General features: G+C 40.7%; 1 protein-coding gene and 1 long non-coding RNA gene across 2 annotated transcripts in view; both read left to right on the plus strand.

Moving 5' to 3' along the window:
- The window catches only part of LOC132230084 (uncharacterized), a 65,003-nt gene extending 46,257 nt beyond the window's left edge, over nt 1–18,746 (plus strand). Inside the window, exons 3-4 of the long non-coding RNA XR_009451805.1 lie at nt 12,735–12,866; nt 18,624–18,746. This is a non-coding gene — a long non-coding RNA (uncharacterized LOC132230084). The remainder of the gene's footprint in view (nt 1–12,734; nt 12,867–18,623) is intronic.
- Nucleotides 18,747–21,232: 2,486 nt separating this feature from the next.
- LOC132230081 (multiple epidermal growth factor-like domains protein 6) overlaps nt 21,233–26,728 on the plus strand; it is a 29,292-nt gene continuing 23,796 nt past the window's right edge. The window contains exon 1 of the mRNA XM_059686962.1: nt 21,233–21,350. Within this exon, the coding sequence (XP_059542945.1) occupies nt 21,329–21,350 (22 nt within the window). The 5' untranslated portion in view covers nt 21,233–21,328. The remainder of the gene's footprint in view (nt 21,351–26,728) is intronic.

Consider the following 26,728-nt stretch of genomic DNA (forward strand, 5'->3'; position numbering starts at 1 on the left):
ATTTGCAGATTAAGTGAATGGAAGGCTTAGTGGTGTCTATCAGTGAATATTCATATCTGTCTTTAAAATATTGGTGATAAGAAAAGTTATCTGTTTTCACAAGCTATGACTTAAATGCAATGATTTTATGACTTGAACTGACAACGAATCTACTATATTAAGTTATTTTATTGCATCATACAAAGTAACATTAACTGCTTCTTTTGTGTCTATTTTTGATGCTTTCTTTTTCTATAGTGATAAATGGCAAATAATACTCAAGATGGCCAAATAGATACCTATTTGTCAGGTTAGAGTTTGAGCTGATCACTGATACAGAAATTTCATTAGTATATATAAAAATCCTTTGTTGACTTTCATTAACCTTAATATTGTTATGAAGAAAATTCTCATTAAGAATTCATTTTAAATGGGTATTCAAAATTAACACTCTACGATAATAGTAAAAAAGTAATTGCCTGAAATGTGAAATGAAAGCATTAATTACGATTAACTATTCTGTTCCTAGGTTCTATAAACTTTATATTGGATACACATTTAAGGGACTAGTATCACACTTGAGCAGAAACATAAACACTCGAGTATTTTGGATTTCAGAGTTTCTTGCCTTCTGTGTAAACACCCTCTCTACCTGGTACCTCCCTCTTTGTCTACTCACATATTGTTCATCATCTAATCTGTGAGCTCTACGTGGATAAAACTGATAGCTTTCATTACCACTCCAAAGTAGAGTTCTTGCATCCAGTATGACTAGTGCCATCCACTAACCTAGTGGATTGGAAATGAGTGGCCTTCTTTCTGCATTCTACTCCTATCCTGTAAATTCTGTGGATCTGAAGAAAACAGTGATTGGTAACAAAGTATTTCAAACTCAATATTTAATTGTTTCATAAATGAACAAAAAAATTATGGGATATAATCTTACTTATGAATAACCGTGGTTTTGAATATAGTGTAACCAACTTACTATGCACTTATATTGAACTAAAATGTTCCAGATTTCCACCAGTGGAGGTATTTTATGGATCATTTTCATAATAAACATTATTTGAGGTTTAAAACTAAATAGAGCTCTGGAAACAGCAAAATCCATTTTGCCCTCAGGGACGAGGTGGCTTTCCCAGTGTAACAGAGGTAAGCTCCCAATGCTAAGTTCAGATCTCACTGTACTATCCTGATTCTGTGAAATGAGATAAGGAAATGAGTTATAGGTCCTTCGGTAAGAGCCCGTAAACCAATAGGGTATGTTCACACCCCCCTGTCTGTGCAGTAACTCCTGGGAAGAAGTACAAGGTAATGTCCAAGAAAATGACTTTGAATCATCAGTGCTGATTCTGGCTGTGAACACTTTGGGCAAATGACTTAACATTCGTTTCTTTAGTTTCCTCTGTACAATGAAAAGAATAGTAATTGTTTACTCACAGGTTTGTTTCAATTATCAAATAAGATAATATAGGTAGAGGGCTTAGAACAGGTCTGGTACACAATACTAGGTACTCAGAAATGTCAGCTGTTAAGCCATGATCTTTTCCTCAGGTCTCCGAGACATGAATTTCTTATACCTGCTCTCTGGTCAGCCTTACCTTCTCGTCTTTCTTCGAACTTCTCCACCCTGTCCCCACTTGAGTTCCTACATTCTGAACATCTACTGGAGGTTAGAATCTCCTAGCCACAGTTTTAACTATGCTACTTATTTTCACCTTTTAGTAGCTGAACAAAACACAAGAGAAGATTGAAAATCAGGCATGAATAAGGTAACCATTATTTTTCAGAACGAATGGATTTCTTCTGTGGGCATTAATGTAATCCATCGACATTAAGTTTAGGTATTATAGTATTTCTAGGATTTTGATTTATTGTTAGGCTTTTATCTGGAGAACTGATAAATGCCGGGAGCCGGTCCATGATTGCTGTTTCAAGGGACCTGGCATATATGGCATACTTTTCTTAATATGTTTGCTCACCTTCTTGGCACTATGTGTTTTAACCAAGGTCTCTGAGAAAGGTTGTTTTCCCCAGGTAGGGATTTTCCCCTGAAGTTAGGGAGGGAATAAAACCCCTCAACTAAGTGCCAGGCGGGTAATTAATCCCTTTAACTATGAACAATCATGCTTAAACTACATAATCTTTTCTCCCTGGAATGGAGATAAGAAACGCCCTAACCTTTGTAATAGAGATTGATAGGATTGAATCAACTGGTATAAATACAGTTGTAACAAGACAGAAACACTCAGAACTTAGAACACAGAACTCAGGAGACAGGACTTAGAAGAGAGAACCTACAGACAGAACCTACACAGAACCTACAGACAGAAGAACTTCGCTGGAGAGAACATGGCAAAAGATCCTGGATTGAACCTGACTACAGAAATTGGCAAGAGAACCTGACTAGAACCTGGTGACTGGACCTGCCTGGAGAACCTGGACAGAACCTGGCTGGAGATCCTAAGCAGAGCCTCTCTGGAGATCAAGACCAGAACTTGGCTGGAGATCCTGGCTAGGCTGCTGATCAACTGAATGCTGTCTCCGTGTCATTCCTTCTTCGCCGACTCCATCCACACCTTTGGGGACCCCTGGACCTGCTGGGGTTGGACCCCGGCAGATAAAGAAGAAATATTGTTGCCATATGTTTATTAAACAGCTGGAGGATGGTAACCACCAAGTTCTACAGAAGGAGCATCAGCCATCATCAGTGCCCCAGGGGGTTACCATGCTGACCATGGTATATAACAGGGGTGGGGAATGTCCGGCCTGTGGGCTGTATAAGGCCCAATAAATCATTGGTCTGGCCCTGCCAAGGCATTAGGGGTGAGTTGATTAAATATTTGACCAAATATAGCAGGCTAATTTTTAAGCTGATAATTTTGTATGGCCCTCAAATGATGTTATAAATACCTTAATGGCCCTCGGCGGAAACAAAGGTTCCCCACCCCTGATATATATGCTGTCCAGAAAGGAATATCACCACTTTTCCTGAAATACTCCAAATGTTTCCTTAGGGATTGGTGCTGTATATAAGCATCTGCCCCAAAATCAAGCCAAAAAGAGAGAAACCAGTAGAACTTTGCTTTCAGGACCTGTCCCAGCTCCATTGTCTTAAGATCATTGATCTTTTCTGACCCACATACTCATGCTGCTTTCTGATCCTGAGTCCCTAGAATGCCCACATTCTGTAGCTCTTACAATGTCATGCGCTGTCAGGCTGACCTCTCCTGCCAGTGCTCTGATGGCCAAGGTAAACTGAAAAGGCTGGTTATTAAAAACATAAGAGTGGCTACGTGCTGATTCAGATTTGCTTATTTGCTGTGGCATTTTGAAATCAGTATCTTAATATTTTTCAACCCATTTGTAACTGGAATGTGAACATCTTAGGCCATTTGAGAGATGCCATTTGGCAAAAACAAGCAAAAAACAAAGAAATCTTTAGGAACAGAGAGAGCTTTTCCTCTGATCTCTTATACAATCTTTCATTCAGTACTTTATTCCATCTCAAAAAAGAAAAAAAACCTCTTGGTACAACCCCTTATCTCCATTCCTTTTTGGTCTCCAGTTCTGTTTCATGTTATCTTTTGCTTGAATGCCTGCAATGACTCCCAACTGGGCTCCCAGCCTCCAATCCAATATGTACGCTGTCACCAGTCTGATCATGATGTTTCTATGGCAACCCACAAGCACCAAGATTAAGACTTCAGTTTGATATTAAAAACACTTCACTTTTAAGGACCAACACATCTTTTCAACATCATACTTGTTTCTAAACCCTGTCCTCTAGCCATGAAGCAACTGTGTCTGTCTCTTTCAATAAAAGACTTCTTCATTCATTCTTTCCTTTCTGACTGATGAATGTCTACTCCTCTTCTAGGCCCAGTTTTATGTCATCTCTCTGAGGATACCCTGATTCTCGCCTTACATGCTTTACTCTTTAAGATGCCTTAGACGTTTTTTACATGTCTCTATTACTGGCACTTGTCAGATTGTTCTGGATTAGTGTTTCACGTGTCTTCCGGAATCAGTTTGTTAGGTTCTTGAAAACATAAACTAGGCCCCAGCGCCAAGCCTAGCAGCCTGTGACTAATTGTAAATGTTGAATAATTGTTTAATAGGCAAATGAATGCATAAGCATATCATACAGGGAGCCAGTGTTCTGTTTTTGTGTAAGATCAGCCTTTCACACAGTTACGGATCTTGGGCTAGGAGAAGCTTTTCTTGTTTCCTTCATCCAACATTTATTGAGCACCTTTGGATGTTCTGGGTTCCATGTGAGTTGTCAGGCATGTTGAAAATAATAAAACACAGCCTTTGTCCCAGAGATGCTCTCAATTTTAATGTGAAGGGAAAGTAATAAAATCATTTGGGTACCAATAGCTTAACAGGAAACTCCTTCATGTTTATAATGGGAATGTGGAGATGTCTTCTGCTCTCTGAGGTCCATCATTTGAAATGAGTTTGAGTGCAAATGATCATTTCAGTATTGTGTGCTGACACCCTGGCATGTGCCTCTGCTCAAAAGCACGTTGGGGCATGAAATCTGATATGGAAAGTGAAAAGGGGTCAGGACCCTGGGCTCTAATTTGAACTCTGCTACTGATTAGCTATGACCTTGGACAAATGATTTAATCTATTGGATATCTTATATCTAAATTGAGGTTGTTCTAGACTCCAGATGAATGGTTCTCCACAAGGAGTTCATCATAGGGTTTATATATATATATATATATATATAGTCCTCACCAAAACTTTGCTGAATTAGAATCAAATCTCTCAAGGTAAGGCCAATCCATAAGTACTTTGGCAAAAAAACAAAAAACAAACTCGCTGGTGCTGGCCATGGTGGCTCAGTGGTTGATCATCAACCTATGAATCAGGAGGTCTGATTGGTTTGATTCCCGATCAGAACACATGCTCAGGTTGCAGGCTTGATCCCTGATCATGCTGCAGGCAGCCAATCAACAGTTCTCTCTCATCATTGATGTTTCGATCTCTCTCTCCCTTTCTCTCTGAAATCAATAATATATATATATATATATATATATATATATATATATATATATATATATATATATATACACTTGCTGGTGATTCTGAGAGGCTCTGACCTGAGCTATGTCTGCTCCTGATGATATCTGGATATCTGAGGTCTCTGGCAGGCCCCCACCCTGACTGAGACATGCGGACTCCAGGCCCACTCCAGTTTTTCTCTGTTAATAGGCTGTGAGAACCAGGAACATTGTTTCAAGAAACAATCAGATCAGTAGGTGACATCATAGGTCTTCCTGAAAGAGAGGAAAGAGATGCAGAACAAAGATAAGACCAAAAAAAATTCCCAAATGTTTGTGGGATGCTGGTAATCACAGCCAGCACCAAACCCATGCACAGCTTCTTGAACTTTAGGATGGACCCAGTCATTCTGGTGCCCTGACTCCCCTATATTTGTTCTCTGACCGGGGCACAAAGATCTGGGTGAGCTAATGCATCAACTCATGAAAAATGAACAATTAAAACAATGAAGTTGTCAGTTCTTTTACCAGATTGCAAATAAATAACCTGCCTGTCAGGCTGGCTGCTCTGCTGGACCATTAGTTTAATACAAAGACATTCTGAGGAGCGGGTGGATGACAGCTGATCTATCACCGGGCCTTTGATAAAGACCTGAGCATAATATGCTGTCATAAACTACCGAAGGTCAATCCTGATTTTCGAGAAGCAAAGTGTTAGATGAAATTTGACTATACCTCTCTGCCCCTCTTGTAAGCTCTAGGTTATTGTTGTTGGTTTTTGTTGTTGTTTTTAACTGGTGGGATGCTAAGTGTTTGTTGTGGCAATCTAAAACACTTTTCTGCTCTGCTTCTTAAGCATGTCAGGGACGCTGCTGTTGTAGATGGCCTTGAAGTTTGTAACTGTCACAGTGGAGAGACTGGGATTTTAGGACCGCACAATGTCCCTTCTTTTATATATATATATATGTTTTTATTTATTTCAGAGAGGAAGGGAGAAAAAGAGGGGGATAAAAATACCAATTATGAGAGAGAATCATTGATAGGCTGCCTCCTGCATGCCCCACACTGGGGATCAAGCCTGCAACCGGGACATATGCCCTGACCGGGAATCGAATGGCAACATCCTGGTTCATAAGTTGACACTCAACTACTGAGCCATGCCGGACCAGTCACAATATATCTTCTTGCCAAGGTGGACTGGGTCTTCCCACAGGAAGCCAAGGAAGTGACTCTATGTCCTGTCAAATGCTACGACAGTCATGGATTTCAAAAGAAAAGTCAATTCATTGCATTATCTTATATGTATCATTTGAATAGTAAAGATCACCTCATAAAATATCTTCCAATCAGATATATTGCTCACAAAAGATAAGACAGTAAAGACAATTAAATAAAAACAAATCCATTAAAATTTCTAATTGATATCTCATCTATCTTTAAATCTTAGTGGGAAAAATGAAGCTATGAATCACTTTTCAAAAGTGACCTTAAAGAAGGTAATTCTTATTTCTTAGAAGCAAAAACTACTATTGGAAACTTTACCCTGTAGTAAAACTATAGTGATGGGCACAGGTTGTTGGTACTTATCTCTCTAATTAACTTTGTCTCAGTTTGAACCTAAGCAAAAATGACTCCTTGATTTTTTAAACATTTAAATTCTTTATTGTTTAAAGTATTACATACGTCTCCTTTTCCCCCATTGACCTCTCCCTGGCTGCTCCCACCCCCCCAGCACATGCCCTCATCCCGCTACTGTCTGTGTCCATTGGCTATGCTCATATGCCAGCATACAAGACCGTTAGTTGATCTCCTATGCACTCCCCTCCCCTGCCTTCCCATGTAGGTTGGACGCTGTGTTCAATGCTTCTATGTCTCTGGCTCTATTTTTGTTCATCAGTTTATGTTGTTCATTATATACCACAAGTGAGTGAGATCACATTAACTCCTTGATTTTTGATAAAAGTCAATCAAGTCCCTGGAAAGCCAACAAGTCAAAAATACAATGTTTGCCTTCCAAAATCTTTTAGAGATTTATCTACATTCAGATTATAGCTTCATGGTCAAAGTCATTTAAGTTTTACCTAAATCAAAAATAGTACCTATGAATTTACTCTCATTTTTAGTACATTCCCTGGTTAATGTGAAGAGTAAAATGTAGTATGAGCATGGAGTGGCAGCTTAGATCTACACGGAAGACACACACAGAGGTTTTGTGGTCATTTGCTTGCCCAGAATAATTTCAACGAGGAAGGGGTATCAGCTAAATTACTTCAAACTGATTTGACCCGATCTTCCAGTGGCCTGGATGGCTAATTAGTAAACAAAGTGAACAAGAAATGTTCAGTAGAAAACTTTCCAGGCTGATTTTCCTATCTAATAAGTTAAGCCACAACTTTGCCTCTTGTCCAGCTTTGTAATTTCTTTGTTACATAATATTAATGTCTCTCTCACTTCCAAAGAAGCAGCACTGAGAGAGTGGGGGGAAAGCTCAGAGCTCATCCTGAGGACACTGTGGTTTTGTTCCTGGTTTTGCCACTTATTAGCCATAGCATTTGGGCAAGTCGTTCAATATCTACTTGCCTTATTATGTGCACAGTAACACCTGCTTAAAGGAGCTTTTCACTGTTTTATACGGAGTCCCTAAAGTTTTGTTTAAAAAAATGAAGTTATTTTAAAGGTAGAGCACTAAGAAGAGCAAGCAATTCATGATCTAGAAACTTCTACTGTGATCTGCGACTAGTCCTTCATTTCTCTACGTTTCAGACGCTGAGAAGTCTGTCTTCCTAAGTCTCCCTGTAGATACGTTTGTGTACTCAAGCTGCTTCCCAGGTTCTTGCTGGGTCCTGACCTTCTCCCAAGAATCCCAAGTCCTTCTCAGTGTGATCAAAACCTGACCTTTGAGTCCATTAGTACTAAATAAGATTATTTTAAAAAATAATTGGTGATAGTTTTCCATATATTTTTAATATCCTATAGTTTTTTAAATGTGATATTTTATTGATTTCTATAAAGAGTTGTGCCTGAGGCTAGTGTTAAGAACTCGACCCTGTATGATAACATTAGAGGTCCGGTGCATGACTTTCATGCACTGCGGCGGGCGGGGGGTCCCTCAGCCCGGCCTGCACCCTCTTGCAGTCCGGGACCCCTTGGGGGATGTCCGACTTCCACCTTAAAGAGCGGCCTTAGGGAGCAAGCCTAAGCTGGCAGTTGGATATCCCCTGAGGGGTCCTTAGTGCTACCTCGGTGTCGGGAGAGGCTCCTGCCACCACCGTTGCACTTGCCAGCTGTGTGCCCGGCTTCTGGCTGAGCAGTGCTCCCCCTGTGGGAAAGCACTAACCACCAGGGGAAAGCTCCTGCATTGAGTGTCTGCCCCCTGGTGGTCAGTGTGTGTCATAGCGACCAGTCATTCTGCTGTTTGGTCGATTTGCATATTAGGGTTTTATTACATAGGATGGTCTCTAAGGGATAAATCAGAAGCCAATTGAAACATTTAGGAATACAGAAAGTATGACAGGTGGAATAATGGATCCTCAAAGATATCCATGTTATAATTCCTGGAATCTGTCAATATTCTATTTATCAAAAAAAAAATCACTAATTATTTTTAAAAATAACCCTATTTAGTATTAATGGACTCAAAAGAAAGGTTTTAATCACACTGAGAAGGACTTGGGGTTCTTGGGGTTGTCTCATATGGCAAAAGGAGCTTTGGAGAAGTGATTTAATTAAGGATTTTGAGATTGGGAGACTTTCCTGGATTACTGGGTGGGCCTAATGTAATTACAAAGGTTCTTATAAGAGGGAAACAGGTAATCAGAGAAGAAAGAAGTAGCTAAGCTCCTGCCTGGAGGATAGCGGAAGGGGCCACAAGCCAAGGAATATAGGTTGCTTGTAGAAGCTGGGAAAGGCAAGGAAGTAGATCCTCCCCTCGTTTCCAGAAGTAACACAGACTTGCCAACACCTTGACTTTTTACTTCTGACCTCCAGAAATGTAACAAAATAACTTTGTATTGTTGTAGCCATTAATTTGTCATCATCTGTACAGCACCCATAGGAAACTGAAGCAGAAACTTTTTAAACAATGTATGCCTGCTATTGTCTAATGTACATGCATACCATTGCCAACACACTATTTAGGAATCTTAGTCGTACATGGGTCTTTCCCTCTGGAAATTTTTCCTCTTCCCTGCCATTTTTCCATCTTCTCCCACTTCCCACTCTCTCTAGTGTTTCATATCTCAGTTAAATAGTGATCTCCCCAAGAGAACATGTGGAACCAGCCCCTCCCACCCCAATCCAATGCCTGCCAGTCTAAATTGGGATCCCTGATGTTATTCTCTTTCCTACACTCTGCACCCTTACAACATTTTAAATTATTTATTTATGTCAATGACCATTTTGTTGTGTGTATCTCTGTGCTATTATACACTTGGTAGGCACAAGAATCCTATTTGGTTTTGCTCACTATTATGAACGCAGCACACAATAGGTATCCAGGAAGTATTTCTTGGCTGAATGAAAACATCCCAGAATTCTGCATGTTTTGTAAATCGTCCCTCATAATGAAGTCTATCTAGAAGCTTGAGCAATAAACTAACACACTTCCTTCTCTGTCAGAGGACATGAGGCAGGCTTTGCAGTAACTGTGTTCCTCTGAAGTCTTAGTCAATGTCATCATTATTCAGCCAGGTGACAGCTGATGGATGTTTTGTGTGACACGTGTTATCTAAGAAATACTATAATATTTCCCCAATATTCCTGTTGGATAACATTCAAGATGCTTTTTCTTGCTTTTATCTTTATTATATTGTTTTGCAACATAACTCGTAAAATTCTTTAGTAATCTTAAGACATCTATTTGAGAACTGACTTTAAGAGCTTAGAAGGTCATGAGTACATTATTTGTATCTTCTGCAATTTTGATTCTTCAAGCTAAAGATATGCCTGAGATCTTCTTGGGATGGAGAAGTGGTTAACATTTGTGAATGGTTTTCTGAAGCCTCAAAACATTAAATGATTAATGAGAATATGAATAAATTTTCTTTATATGTGGTTCAGAAACGTCACCATGTGATTGCAATGGGTTTTGCTGTTGTTGCTATTGTTTTAGAAGTATTTTTTCCTGATTGCAGATACATATAAAGATGGTCTTTAAATATTAGATAATTTTTTCCATAATTATTCTGAATATTTTTATGATGTTTGCTCATATACGTCACCTTTGTTAAACATTGATTCTGATTTTAAATGTGTCAATGGAAAGGAAAGGAATTTTATTGAGGCACTATGAGATTCCTATATGTCACTATGTCCATTAGCCTATTCTTCATAATAATTTATGAGATAGATTTTATTAATCCCACTAGTAACCCTGCGCACGAACCCGTGTACCAGTAGGTTGCTGCCGCCCTCCTGTAGCTCTCCGCCTGCTGCCCCACCATCCTGAAGCTCCCCCCGCCCCCTCCTTGTTGCCCTGCCTTCTCCTGTAGCTCTCAGCCTCCCCTTGCTTGCTTCCCTGCCCTGGCCTGTAGCTCTCTGCCACCTGCTTGTAGCCAGTAGATTGCTGCCGCCCTCTTGTAGCTCTCCGCCCGCTGCCCCGTCCACCTGTAACTCCCCCCATCCTCCTCCCTCCCCTCATAGCTTGCTGCCCTGCCCTCTCCTGTAGCTCCCTGCAGCCCACTTGTACCTCTCTGGCCCATGCTCCTGCTGATCTATTATCTGGTCCTGATGTGCTTGGTTGTTGCGTCTCAGGGCGTAACAGCTAATTAGCATATTCCTCTCTTATTATACAGGATTATACAAGACAAAAAAAAAGTGAGAGCCTTGCAGCTTAAGCAGCTTGTTTAAAGCCAGCGGTAAGGTCCATGGCAGTGCCTGACCTAAGTGCATGCCATTTCCTCTAGACCACACGACCTTTAATGGAGGCCTGCAGACCAGCACAGCATTCTTGATGGCTCTTCCCAAAGCAGACCAGCTCAAATGTCCCTTTCCTCGAAGCCCTATGCCAGTGGGCCCCAGACCTCAAGATGGAAATGGCTAAATAAATTGGGGTACTGGACCTTATAAAATAAATCCCGTTGTGTTCAGCACAGCCACTTTGACCTCTTAATATTATCAACCTCCACAGAACACAGGTTTGGTGGCCATAGTTGCTGTAGTAAGACTATGCTCTATGCTCACTTAATCCTGTGGCAAGAAAAAAAACACACACACGCACACATAAAAACAAAAAACAAAGAAACCCGGTCTTCCCAGGGATGGGAAGAAACTCATGAGAAGAATTTGTAATAACTGCAGCTCTTGGTTTCTAAAGTTATCAGAGGCCTCTAACAAAACATATTTTAATTTTTCGGATTGTTTGCCAGCCTTTCACGTTAGAAACCTCCCTTTAGGGAACTCTTTTCGTCTTGTCCCAATGGAATGTAAATGATGACTTCATGTGTTTAGTGACAATGAGGTGAGGGAAGGAAGAATATCACACAGTCACCTCTGAAATGCCCTGGTCAGTTATTCTGGCTTAGCCTCTTATTGACAAAAAAAGTTAGTAAACCTTTCAGGCACTAAAGCTTGATGTGCTTTTCAGCATACCTGGCAAGTGCGGGATAAATGCTTCATTGGCATGGATTTGAGCAATCAGTGATTCTCAGATAAAAGAAAGTCTAGCCCAACAGCAGACTACGTAAATAGCTGTTCAGAAACTGAGTCAGGTTCCAGCTAATGCTCTTGTATTTGCACATCTCCCAGTCAGAAAGGGAAAAATCAGACCCGCCTTTTTATTTATTCCCCTGTGTTTCCTTAACCTTTGTTTTTAATACTAAGCAAGCAACCGATGGCCCTCAAAATTAGAATTTATGCCATTGCTGCCATTTTTTACTTAAAGAAAACTGGAAGATGACATGTCCTTAAGGATAGTGGATGCTAAGAAAACCAGTGACAACACAAGCACCCTGGAACATCAACAAAAAGCATGGACGCAATGAACAAGGAGGTTAATAACTTCCCCAATGGGAGGCATTTCATGATGCCAACCGCCCTAGGTGATCAATAAAGAGCTTGATCTAGAAATGATTATTCAATTTTAGGTCTGCAGGATATATAATAACTAGCCTGTCAAATGTTTTTTTGTTTTGTTTTGTTTTACCAATTTGTTTGAATTGTCTTTAGACACAACTGTGAAACTCAAAATGTCTACTTGACTCTGTTTTGTAAGCTGAAAAACACCCAGCAAGCCTTTTTATTTTCTTAACAAAATGGAACAGTATTATTTAGAAGTTGGAGCGAAAGCTTTTACTGCTTGGCCTGTAAAAGAAACAGCACAACCCAGCAGAGTCGCTGACAAGTGACACAAATACAGTCCACACTAATGTGCAGAGAGAAACAACCTTGAGAATTTAAAACCGGCTGCAGCAGAAAAAAATATCTTCATCCAGATATGCGGTCCCTTATGAATTATACTATTATTTTAGTTGATTTTACCTGACATCACCCTATGATTTTCTTCAGTGACAAGAAAATTGCAGCTGGCCCTTGACAGTTGGTCACAAATTGACTGCACAAAACAAAATAAAACAGTGAAGTAATCCCCAAGTAAATTTAATGAAACCTAAATCCCAAAGGGCAGCACGCTTCTGTAGGCAATGGTCTTATTTAATAAATTTCCCCCTGCTTTCACTTTTAGAGCTATATTTACACAGACAAATTTAATTCATTTGGGTTTACATTTCCTCTTCCCCTTAGTTTGTCCACCAGGCACATATGGGAAGGACTGTAAACAGGTATGTCAGTGTTCGGCCGAGAAAGAGGACTGTCACCCAGTGACAGGGAGATGTACCTGTCTGCCCGGCTACCATGGAAACCACTGTCATCTCGGTAAGTGTGTTCTCCGCTTTAGTTGTAACTTATTGAAGAGACACCGATAGAGTGGGTCATCACTTGGAATGCTAAAGAGCAAATGTGAATTCAAGCTTCTAATTCATAACAGGTCTTATGGGCATTTTTATTGGAATGGTTGAAAACATAAACTTTTTTGTGTAATTTGTTCTCTGACTTTGCCTTTTCCATTAAAATTATCTCCCTGAAAAGAGACAGGAAACAGATAAATAAAAAGAAATAAATAATAAAACATGAACTGATTATTATAAATCAATGTACAGAAATAGCAACATACGAAAGTGATATATCAAGTAAGTTCTAGGATCTGCTTAGGAACAGTCAAATTACACAACTTGTTATTCTGGAATGAAAACAATGATTTGCTTAAAGGATAAAATGCCAGTTGGCTCATTGTTATGTAATAAATAAAAGAATAGTCCCTAGACCAAACACCTTATATTGATCTGCTAGGAATTTTAACATCGAAAACGTTTATAGGAGAACACACAATCAAAATTCCCAAGGAGCATGTTAAAATGTTCCGGCAGCTACTTAATTTTTAAGCTTGTAATTATTTGTAATGTACTTTTTATAGGTTTAAGAATAAAATGATTTGGCCTCAGTTTCATTTTTTCCCCCAGCTTGGCCATCGCCACTCTTTTCTCTTAGTTGCTCCCAACGCAGATTCCTTCTATTTTCCTTTCCTAATCTTGCCAGTATGTGGATTGATTTCTGGATTCCCTACCCCTTCAAATGCCACCTCTGAAATATACACTCATGGTCAAGCTATTGGTTTTAATTTTCTGCAGGCCACAGAATGTATATTTTGAATATCACTTCTTTTTTTTTTTGCCCTAATTTTAAAAATTACCAGCTAAACACACAATTAAGTGTGTATGAAGTGGTTTCATACAGCATTGTGTTTGGAATCCATAACCACTACAGTTATTCAAAATGAAGAACTAAAATATAAAATTATTAAAATTTTAATTATTTCTTTTGGTTATGGTAAATTTTAAGCACACTTGTAGTAGAGAAAGAAATGATTCCCTCACATTTGATTCTGTCATATTGCTCAGGAAGAATTACTTCTAGATATCAAGATATTTTATGTTAATAAAATATTATCAAGTTACAAAAAGCTGATAGCACTTTTATTTAGAAGGCAAGGCAAGCTACCTTGGGTTGAAGGAGGGTAACTTCGCCTTGTAAAAGCAAGGCTGAGGCAGGGAGCTGCTCCCTGACTAGTCAGGTTGGCTTAGTTCCAGGCAACACGTGGTTGGAAGTTGCTGCTAAGGTTCCTTGGCAACATCCACTGTAATTACAGGACTACGAAAAAGGGTTCAAGAAAATATTCATAAAAGGTGCAGCTGGCTCAAAAGCAAAAGTTTCAGCAGCCAAAAACAACTGGGCTTTCATGTTCTCAAGTTCAGATTGGAGGATCCAACTTTTCTCTTGGTAGAGGTCAGAGGAAGCAGACAGATGTGCAGTAGGGATCGTACCACTTGTCCATAATTTATAACGGGCTGGTCAGTTTCAGTGCGGGGATGGCATGCGGAACAAAACAAGCGTCCCCAGGAGATGCAAACTCATCGCCCTGTGTATTTTTGGACCTTTAAGAAATCATAAAGTGACTATGGACCTTGGAAATCTTTTATTTTTGTAACCTGCAGTACTCACTAGGTATAATGACTCTCTTTGAGAGAATTTAAGGCACTGAGGTCCTCTCAAAACATGGGCATTTCTGTTGACAGTATTCATAAAGCACCCTCATACTTGGTATAGAATGTTTGGAGAAAAGTGGGCCACAGGAGAGCTCACCTGTGCCAGGAGAGGATATCAAGATGTTGATAGCAGTCTGGTTCTCATGTTCTTCTTGCTCATAGCAATGAACATTTACAGGCCAAATCAGAGTATCTCTTTTAAGTGTAAAATAAAACTTCACAATAATGGCTAGTGTAAGTATGAGTTGTGAGTAATCTGGTCAAGTACTAGGAAATCAGACCCTGTTCAAAACAGATTTATGCATTTTATCTGCTTCAGAGCTATGACTCAGGATATAGTCACAATCTTGCTTGTTCCAAGTTCCTAATGAAACTACAAAGGCATTTACATCATCATAGTATATAGTCGCCTTTAAAGTTAAACAAATCAGGACTGTGAATTCATATCCAAGCTTCTTCCTAGTCAAGCTACTTTAAGGAGAGGGGATGGTACAAGTGTGGGGGGGGGAAACAGTCACCTTTTAATAGAAAATAACTAAACATCCCTTGTCAGAGAGACAAAGTTTCCCAGGAGAAGTGGTTGTAAATGGCAGACCAAAAGCCAAGTAATGATCAAAATGGAACTTTAGGAAATGAGGAAAAGGAGGCTGAATTTCATGCAAGCAAGTCAAATAAAATCATTATGTTCTGGGCATGTGTTTCCTTATTCACTTTATTGAACATTTGAGCAAGGGATGTGTGCATGATTCCAGAAGACAAATTTTTACATAGCTACAGAATTATGTAAGAAAGTGGAATTGTTCATCAAAGTACTTATTTTTGAGGGGAAAAATAGCTATGGGCACTTCTTCTGTCAACAAATACCATACTCTTGATACCACTTTAATGAGTTGTGGGACTAAGAGGTTAGCACATATACTGTCTTTCAACAGATGGTGGACTCATTAATTTGTTCATCAAATTCAGTGTCCCTATTTCAAAAGGATAACTAAATTGAAGGCTAAAAATCAGGTAATTTTTTCTCTATATATATAAAATAACAAAGAAATGATTTTATGAAATGCTCTACCACCATTAAGATAGTTTGCAAAATGGGTATACCTCAGAGGGAAATTATGTTTCCAAAGTAATTTTGAATCACATAAAAGTGATCTCAAAATATAGAGATTTACATATATCAGATATTTAAATTCATCAAATAATTTTATAACCTCCCCCCCTTCCAACTGAGATGCTGATTCTCTGATACCCATAATTATATTCACAACTTAACATTTTTCTCATTAACAAGTTCATAAGTTTCACTCTATTGGGGGTTGCTCTTTTCCTTATTTGCACAGAAATCCATGTCACCTTTCACTTCAGAGTAATGTGACTCCAGAATTTTCTATGCTAATCAACTCATTAATTTAACCCCCTTTGTGGAGGCAACATGCCAGCAGTACACACTAGACTTCCTTGTTTCAAACCCCATGCCTTCAACTTGCTCTCTCCGTATGTACTTCAATATCAATCAATCAAACATTTTTAAAGTATCACACATAGTAATGGTACAAACTACAAAAATTTACATTCTAAAAGACTGACCCAGAAGGACATGAAGAAGAATATTTTATCTTGGTTAATAAGAGAAGAGGAGGAGATGGAAACTTTTTTAATCATTAATTTTGTTTGTAGGCTCATTCTATTGCATTTTTGTAAAGGAGTTAAAGAATTTCTTAGAAGGACTACAGAATGTTGTGTACCAGAAAAGTGTCAATTAGCAATAAAAACTGATATCCCTTGGAAGGAGAGGATGACAAAAGGGAAGATGAAATAAACTCATTCATTTTTATAGAGAAAAATAAAGCAATACAACAGCTATACTAGAGAAATAACCTTTGGTATGAATAATTTTGAAGTGTTTTTCTTCCCACCTCCATCATGGAGAATGGAGACTTTTATTTTAAAATTATCTTTGCTAAAATTACTTATTCTTGGGGAAAGAGAAGGAAAGAAAGAAGCAGCCACTTTATGAGTCTGAGATTCAAGGTGAGAACCCTGGGTGTAGAACAGGATATCTGTAGGGATTATAAAAAAATCTGAACCTCTAAGAAAACCATTTTTTTACTTACACCTCTAAAACTCTGGTACATGTGAAATACTTAAAACTGTTCTTTGCCATCTCATCCTATATAATAAAAGGCTAATATGCAAATAGACCCAACGGTGAAATGACCAGTCGCTATGATGCACACTGACCACCAGGGGGCAGACATTCAATGCAGGAGCTGCCCTCTGGTAGTGAGTGTGCTCCCACAGGGGAAGCACCCAGAAGCTGGGCTCATAGCTGGGAAGTGAAACAACAGTGGCAGGAGCCTCTCCTTCCTCTGTGGCAGCACTAAGGATGTCCAACTGATGGCTTAGGTAAGAGGTCAGTCGGACATCCACCAAGCTGTCAGTTGGACATTCCCCGAGGGCTCCCAGGCTGCAAGAGGTCACAGGCTGAGCTGAGGAACCCCTCACCCTGAGTACATGAATTTCGTGCACCGGGCCTCTAGTTCTTACATAAAAATACAGAATGAAAGAGAGGGAAGGAAGAGTCATGTTGTCTAGTTTAGTCACTTTTAGAGCTATGCTTCCAAGGAAAAGATTTTTCCAGGAGAAAGGACCTAAGGCAAATACTAAATCACTTGACTCAGGTCAAGCAGGTAAAGAAAGGGTTATGCTACAGGCCCACCAGTGATCCTGTCACTATCAATGAAAATAATAGCTACCACTGACTTGGGTGATTTGTGGGTTTGGTAATGTGTTAGATACTCTATTTTTTCACTCCAGTTCCCACAATGGGCCTGTGATTTTGTTGTTATACCCTTTGGAATGAAGAACCAGAAACTCAAAGAAAGGACTTACTCAAGGTGGTAAGACTAGTAAGTGGAAGATACAGGGTTCAAATCACAGTTTATTCCAAACTTGCTATAGCATTATATTCTAAATGTATGACCAAAATAAAGAGAGTTATCTTCAACTGGTGACAGAATGCTGTGCAATAGATATTTCATGTCTATAGGCCTCAACTTTATCATCTTAAAATAAGAGTTGAACCAAATGGAGCTGAGGTCTCTTGAAACTCAAACTTCTATAATTTGAAGACTTTAAAATTTTCCATAGAGGCTATACCAATTTACATTCCCACCAGCAGTGTACGAGGGTTCCCTTTTCTTTGCATCCTCTCCAGCATTTGTTACTTCTTGTCTTATTGATAATAGCCATTTAACAGGTATGAGGAAGTAGCTCATTATGGTTATGATTTATATTTCTCCTATTGCTAGTGAAGTTGAGCATCTTTTCATATATCTGTTGGCCATCTATATGTCTTCATGGGAAAAGTGCCTGTTCAGGCCCTCTGCTCATGTTTTAATTGGATTGTTCTTCTAGCTAAACACCCGCAATCCTTCAATCATTGCACAGATAATGGGGTCTTCAGCTCACTCTTGGTCCTGTCCAGTCTCCCTTTATCTTGAAATATGGATATTTATCTAAAATTTCTATCACAGATATCATCATGGTAGGCTACATGTTCATGAATGTGAAAGTAGAAAGCTGAGAAACTAACCAAAAATAAAGACACTTCCTCTATGCTATTTTGAATTCTTACTTGTTTTATACCCAGATTGTTCCAGGCAAGACAAGCTATAACACATAAATATTAATCAAAATAATAAATTTATCTAGGCTGGAATGAAATAACCTTGTTTGGTAAATTGTCCCCTATTATGATTATTCTCTAAAAGTAAGATTTTCAAAGAAGTTCAAAGTTGTTTCTTATAGCTTATTAATTAGAGGCATCAGGAACTTTATGTCCTCACCTATATTCCTATGGCATCTATATAATCGCATATCCTCAGGTAAGTCCACGCCTTGAATCAATAGCTTGAAAGTACCAAAGAACAGTAATTGGAATGTTGAGTAAACCACATGTCTACAGGCATAAATTTAAACTTATTACTTCAAGTAACAGTACCACATATGGTTTGTTCTCCTTTAACAGAATGTCCAAAAGGCACTTATGGTCCCTATTGCCAAAGGACTTGTAAGTGCTTGAATGGTGGCAACTGTGACACCGTGATTGGCACCTGTGACTGCCCTCCAGGCTACATTGGGGCTGACTGCAGTCAAAGTAAGTCACTCTACCTATTATGAAATGGATATGCTAAAACAGAATTTTAAGAACCACACTCAGGAATTAGATATTGTTGCAGTTATTTTAGTTAATAATTTACTGTAGCAACAGCAAACACCAACTGACCTAATTTCTAAGTTGAGGAGCACTTACATTGGGAGTTTGATTTAGAGCTGAAGTCAATGAAGGCAGCCAAAGAGAGCCCTTTGATCATAACTTCTCTTGCCCTATCAATCCACTCACGTCAGGATTTAAAAATCTGGCAAGATCAGATCAAACTGGGGATTCCTGTCTATACAATGTCAAATTCATTATCTAAAGTTCCACAATGTCATTTATGCTCAGCAAATATCCAGCTCAAAATTAAGCAGTTCCCCCACTTTTCAGAAAGCAACTCATTCCCTAAAATCTAAAGACCTTAATACTTATCACAAAAAACAACTATTGACATAGTTTAAGGGACCAGTTGAAAATGAAAGATCCCTTAAAAATGACCTGGCTTAAACACTTTGGGGATATCCTTAACAAATACATTTTGCTTTTATTATACCTGTCATTTTCTAAGCATTTGGATAGTTTGCAAGATCTCTATACTCTTTAGTGAGGGGAGGAGGCAATGGGTAGGAGAGTTCATGGTGGGGAGGTGATCCTGGCAACCTTTGTTCTTGGACCTGTGTTCTTTGTGCTGTTGATGAGGTTGATCACTTTGTGATCCTTCACTGAGCTGCACATGTATGTTTTTTGCACTGTTCTGTGTCTTATACTTTATAATTAAAAAAGTAAAAAAACCCATCAAGGATCTTAAATTACAGGTAGAATTACTGTGATTGTGAACTAGAAGTTTCTTTATTTGGAAGAGTGATAACGACATTCGTGATCAGGCAGGGTGCTCAGTTGTTATGTGCTAAAGATATCCAAAATGCTTATCTCCTCTAGGCAGGTAATGGCTCAGTCTTCTTTGTATGAGGGTATTTTTAATTACCCTGCCTCAGTACCCTGCTGTTCTGAGGATAAAAGGCAAAAAAAGACAAAGTCCTGGCTCCTACTAGCGGAAAATTGAAACCTAGTGGATACTGCCTCTGAGGCCTCAACGGCCAAGTTGTCTTTGAGTTGAAGCCAACCCATAAACATCTCTTAAAGGTTCTGACTGGCTCCTTTGTGTTTGTTCTTCAAAGAGAATCTTTGGGAGAAATTTTCTAATTTCCTCAGGCCAAAGCATCTTCAAAAGCTATGGTTTCCCTGAATATTGAGAGTATTTTTGCCTTCACAAAGTTGTGATCTTGAACCTGAGCACTTTTTCTTCTTTACTTTGGCAGCTAGGTAGGTCCAAGCCAAATTTTCAGTCCACCTTTTAACAAATTCAAGGAATTAAGAAATTCATTTATGTATATGCCATTACCTTCACTTGATTCTCGCAGAAATTTATTTTATCCTTGTGTGTTTCTTGTATTTTGGTAAGCATCTCAATGAATTTTTGTAATTAACTTGCAGCAAAAAAAACCCCAAGCAAATAAGTTGATAAGCATATTAATTTATTAAATTACTTTTTAAAAATATATTTTTATTAATTTCAGAGAGGAAGAGAGAGGGAAAGATAGAAACATCAATGATGAGAGAGAATCACTGATGGGGATCGAGCCTGCAACCCAGGCATGTGCCCTGACCAGGAATCGAACCATGACCTTTTGGTTCGTAGGTCGACGCTCAACCACTGAGCCACACCAGCTGGGCTAAATTACTTTTTAACTTTAATTAATGTAATTAGTTTAATAAATGTAACTTATTAAAATAACTGATTTGTTGGTTTCAAATAAAGAATAAATTTACAAATAAATTAATAAGTACATAAGCAAATATTTGGAGATGTGAGCATACTGGATCTTATATCTATAATAATAAAAGCATAATATGCTAAGTAGACCGGACATCCTTCCAGACCTCCTTCCAGACAACATTCTGGACAAAGCCAGGGCTATGAGGGAAGCCCGGGTCCCGGGTGCCAGAGGGAAGCCGGTATCAGCAGCCAGGGGAAGGAAAGCCTACCTCTTGCATGAATTTCGTGCATCGGACCCCTAGTTGATGTATAAGTGTAAGCTAAAATTCCAGAGTGGACACACACACACACACACACACACACACACACAAAGACAGTCGTGAGATAAAGCAAGTCTGAGTTTGTAAGAGTCATTTATATCATATATGTAAGTGTTTGACAATAGGTATTTGGTTGGAATTCCAGTTGTCAACTAAACTTACATTAAGTAAGCAACAATTTAAACAGTTCCTTTTTGTTGTTGTTGTTGTTTTTTTTCAAAGTAACCTTTTTACATTGACATCCACACTGAAGACAAGTCGGAAATCTATTTGATTAAAAAAAATTTTACAAGTTTTTAAAACTTTTGACTGGCAAAAGGTTTTAATAAGGAAAATCTGCTCTTGTTTGGTTCTTTGTTTTGCTCCTTCCTGCAGCCTGTCCTGCCAATCACTATGGGAAGGACTGTGTCCAGCGGTGTTCCTGTGGCCCAGGACAGTGTGACCCAGTGACTGGAGAGTGCCACTGTTCACCTGGCCAAATGGGAGCCAAGTGTCAGCAAGGTAACAATGACTGCAGGGCCACCTTGTTTATCCAGGCACCAACTATGCTGAACTCTGAAGGCAGATTTGGTGCCAGGGACTATAATTAAATAGGCATTGTCCACAACACTTTCTTCTTAAACATGGCTTTCATAAGATGAGCTACAAGCTCCTGTAAAGCTATATAGGAATTATACCCTCCTGGAGGGTAAATAAAAATTGAAAACAAAAACAAGGAATAATTTTTGCATACTCTACTAAGAAACTTTTTAAATCACTTCAGCCAACTTTTGTAGAGCTGCCAAAACTTGTGCATTGGAGATGTCTAATTATAAGAACTGAAGAGTTTTATATCCTTTTCAACTTTCAGAAGTCCACTGAAAACTGCAAGAAAAATAAGAGACGGGAAGAAAAACATGATCTGTTTAAAACTGTGAAACTTCCTTGTCCTAAATCATCTACACTAATAAAAGAGAAAAATGGTAATTGGCGTACGACGATACCCTTTTCATTGGCTAATCAGGGCTATATGCAAATTAACTGCCAACTATGATTGGCAGTTAACTGCCAACAAGATGGCGGTTAATTTGCATATGTAGGCACAATGCAGGGAGGCAAAAGGGAAAGCAGGAAGAAGCCCCCTGCCACTGACAGTGATCGGAAACACAGGGGGGAGCTAAGAGCTGGGGGGCAGGGCAAAGGCGGCCCTGGGGCTGCCTTTGCCCTGCCCCCCAGCCATGATCGGAGAATCGGGCCCGTTGCCGCCCTGGCCAGTGATAGCAGGAAGTAGGGGTGGAGCCAGCGATGGGAGCTGGACATGGTCGAAGCTGGCAGTCCCGGGAGCTAGGGGTCCCTTGCCTGGGCCTAAAGCGGAGCCCACGATCGCGGGGCCGCTGCCACTGCGGGTCCCCGCTGCCCAGGGCGGACGCCTCAGCCAGAGACATTAGGCCTGGGCAGGGGCAGAGCCTGCAACCGCGGGGAGCTGGGGGTCCCCTGCCCAGGCCTGACACCTCTGCCGGAGACCTCAGGCCTAGTCAAGGGGCCAATCTGGTGATTGGTGATCGGAGGGTGATGAGGGTCAACTCCTCTGGCCGAGGCATCAGGTCTGGGCGGGGGGCTGAGCCGGGGATTGGGGGGATATGATGGTCCCCTTGCCCAGGCCTGAAGCCTGGGTCAGAGGCGTCAGGCTTGGGCGGGGGGTGGAGCAAGCGATCAGAGGGAGATGGGGGTCCCCTGCCCAGGCATGATTCCTGGGCCAGAGGCCTCAGGCCTGGGCAGGGGCCAGAGCCAGTGATCGGGGGGAGATGGGGGTCCCCTGTCCAAGCCTGACATCTCTGGCGGAGGCGTCAGGCCTGGGCAAGGGGCCGATCAGGTGATCAGAGGGTGATGGGGGTCTACGCCTCTGGCTGAGGCATCAGGCCTGGGCGAGGGGCAGAGCCAGCAATCGGAGGGGTCTGGGGGTCCCCTGCCCAGGCCTGATGCCTGGGCCAGAGGCATCAGGCCTGGGCTGGGGGCAGAACCAGTGATGGGGGAAATGAGGGTCCCCTGCCCAGGCCTGACACCTCTGTCAGAGGCGTCAGGCCTGGGCAAGGGGCCGATCCTGCGATTGAAGGGTGATGGGGGTCAACGCCTGAGGGCTCCCAGTATTTGAGAGGGGGCAGGCTGGGCTGAGGGACACTCCCCCCCCACACACACACCCAGTGCACGAATTTCGTGCACCGGGCCCCTAGTATTAATGATAATAATAATAACAGAAGAACTGTCAAGTTCCATGAAGTGTGGACACATGGAGAGGATGATGGGTCCCTACAGCTCTTGTGTGGCTCCAGCAGGGCAGCCACTTCTCCGTGGCTCACATTTAAGGCAAAACTAAGGACCCCTTTTTGAATCAGGAGAATTGGTGCCTGGGCAGGCTGCAGGAGCTTCCTTGAATCTCCTGGACATCTTAGAGTGGCAGGATAAATGGGGTAAAACCAAGAAGTGAGCAGACATATCATATTTACAACTCTATACTGAGATAGAGGGGTCTATGTAGGTCATAGGGTGTTTTCCTCTGTGCCAAAGAGGTTTCCTACTCGCTGAAATCAGATTTCTAGCCCCAGATCCACACTACTCTAAAAAATAGCCAGGATATAAAAAAGAAGTTGATTAAAAAAAAAAACAAAGCTGATACATTTTTTAATAATTCTCTTCATTTTGGAAACAAAATATGTAACCATTCAACATAGAACAAAAAGCTTGTTATGGAACACCTGAAAATATTAACCACAATTTCTTCCAAGAATTCAAAGGACATAATGAAAAAGTGTCCTCTATAAAATATGAGTGCAATGCAGAGATACTGGGTTCATGACATAAATGAAAACACAACAAAAGAAAATGAAAGAATAAGCTAGCCGAGCTCAGAAAGAAGTGGATAATAAAATTAAATCTCACATCTTATGACTAAAGGCCACATTGAATGCAGGTAATAAGAGGATGGAATCTGCCGATGGGACAGCCAGGTACATAGAGAATATGCTAGAAGAAAGTGCAAACAATGAAATGAAAATGAAAACAAATATATAAATGGAAAAGAAAATTGATCAAATGTAATAGTCAAGATATTTTATCTGAAATAAAAGAAGAGCTGGTGCTATAGATTGAATGAATACATTATATCATCAGAAATGCTAGTTAGGGCTGACCCATAGGCAGGGGAAACTCCATTGGGAAAATTAAAAATATGTATATGAGATCCCATATGAAGTGGGAGATCAGTCTGGCCTCATACCTCATAGCAATATTCATTCCAGCCTATGGTTAATCAATGCCTATGAAATTCTTGGGGGGAAATATGACTAGGGTATTTTATACACAGTGAAGCTGTTATTTCAGTATAACATGATGAAAAATAAAATAACTTTTAATAAACAACTAAATATATTTCTAGGAATGCAGTAGCTATAAAATATTTTAAAGAAGCTAATAGAAGATAAATTTGAGCCACCAAGTAATATATGTAAAATCTCTGGTAAACAGACTGTTAGGGAGCTTTAAATCTATTTTAATTGGTGATGAATTTAAAACAAATGTGGAAATTATATTCAAGTGATGAAGATAAACAGATAAATATTAGAAATTATAACAATGTTGATATTTTAGCATAACTTTAACCAGCATAAGCTGGAAGGGGAAAGAAGGTGAAGGGGTATAAGTATACTAATGTTATTTCTGTATTAATGGTTGTGGGATGGAAATGATAGATCTGTGTCAAAACATAATATTTATATATGACAGCTCAATAAGTATGTTTAAGTGAGTAATGGTAAATGCTAGAATTGAGAATGCTAGAATTGAAAATATAAGAATAAAACTGTATCCAGCTACAATCAGAAGAGAAGAATGAGTAAAATTAGGAGAAAGCAGAATCATATTCATTCTATCAACATTCATACTGGAGGATCAATATGTACTTAATAAAGAAATGCAGTATATTATATAATTTTATATGCACTGTCTAAAGAAGGTTCCCTAGATGATATAAAATTACAAGACTCTCATTTAGAGAAAGATGGATTATATAAACTTTTTTCTATTTCTTCCTCCCCAAACAGTAAAAATTCTAGAAACTATGTAGAAAATAAACATAAGAAACTCTGAAATGTGGTGAGAAGGCAGACTCACTGAGAACAGTGGGGACTTAGTGAACAACAAAATTGTGAGTTCCTTGGGCTTCCTTTCTTTGTCTCATATATCCTGGACTGGGTGCAGAGAAACAGGAAACCCAGAAAAGCTAATCAGTACAGATAAAATAAGGCCCAAGATAAGCCTGCTTTTTCTAGTCAAAAGACCAGGAAAGTCCAGCCAGGGTAGCTCAGTGGTTGAGCATCAACCTATAAACCAGGAGGTTATGGTTCAACTAGAGGTCTGGTGCACAAAAATTTGTGCACTCAGGGGGGTCCCTCAGCCCAGCCTGTGCCCTCTTGCAGTCTGGGACCCCTCAGGGGATGACCACCTTCTGGCTTAGGCCCACTCCCCGGGCGATCGGGCCTAAGTTGGCAGTCAGACATCCCTCTGGCAGCCCAGGAGCCCTCGGGGGATGTCCACTTGCCAGCAGGGAGCAGACCTAAGCTGCAGTCAGACATCCTTAGTGCTGCTGAGGAGGCGGGAGAGGCTCCTACCACCACCGCTGCGCTGGAAGCTATCAGCCTGGCTTATGGCTGAGCAGAGCTCCCCCTGTGGGAATGCACTGACCACCAGAGGGCAGCTCCTGCATTGAGCGTCTGCCCCCTGGTGCTCAGTGTGTGTCATAGTGACCAGTCATTCCCAGTCATTCTGCTGTCAGGGTCAATTTGCATATTACCCTTTTATTATATAGGATAGAGGCCTGGTGCGTGGGTGAGGTCCGGTTGGTTTGCCTTGAAGGGTGTCCCGGATCAGGGTGGGAGACCCCACTGGTGTGCCTGGCCAGCCTGGGTGAGGGGCTGAGGGCTGTTTTCAGGTTGGCCACAGCCCCTTCAGGATGGGGGTCGCTGCTGGGGTGCCTGGCCAGTCTGCGTGAGGGGCTGATGGATATTTACAGGTTGGCCATAGCCCCTTCAGGGTGGAGGTCCCCCCTGGGGTGCCTGGCCAGCCCGGGTGAAGGGCTGAGGGCCGTTTCCAGGCTGTCCACACCCCCTTCAGGGTGTGGGGGGGTCCTGCTGGGGTGCCTGGTCAGTCTGGTTGTGGGGCTGATGGCTGTTTGCAGGCTGGCCACAGCTCCTTCAGGATGGGGGTCGCCACTGCAGTGCCTGGCCAGTCTGGGTGAGGGGCTGATGGCTGTTTACAGACTGGCCAAACCCCCCAGCAGGGACCCTCACCCCATGAGGGTGTGGCCATCCTGGGTGAGGCGCTGATGGCTGTTTGCAGGCTCGCTATGGCCCCCAGCCATCCAAGCTCCCAGTGGAGGCTGGTTGGAAGCAGGTATCTGGGATTTATTTATCTTCTATAATTGAAACTTTGTTGCCTTGAGTAGAGGCCACGGCCGGCCAGGGCAGGTGGGAAGCTTGGCTTCCTGCATCGCCGGGGCAACCAAGCCTCCTGCTTGCTCCAGCTCCTTGGCTGCAGGCTGCCTTCTTGGTTGGGTTAATTTGCATATAGTCGCTCTGATATGCTGGTGGGTATGGCTTGGGGCATAGTGGAGGTGTGATCAATTTGCATGTTTCTCTTTTATTAGATTAGATTCCCAGTCAGGGCACATGCCTAGGTTGCAGGCTCAAACCAGATTTCAGGAGGCAGCCAACCAATGGTCAATGATTCTCTTTCATCATTGATGTTTCTATTTCTCTCTCCCTCTCCCTTCCTCTCTGAAATAAATTTTATATATGTATGATTTGTTTTAAGACCAGGAAAAAGGCATCTACCAAGACAAAAATCTC

This window comes from Myotis daubentonii, chromosome 3 (assembly GCF_963259705.1).
Source record: "Myotis daubentonii chromosome 3, mMyoDau2.1, whole genome shotgun sequence".
Lineage (NCBI taxonomy): Eukaryota > Metazoa > Chordata > Mammalia > Chiroptera > Vespertilionidae > Myotis > Myotis daubentonii.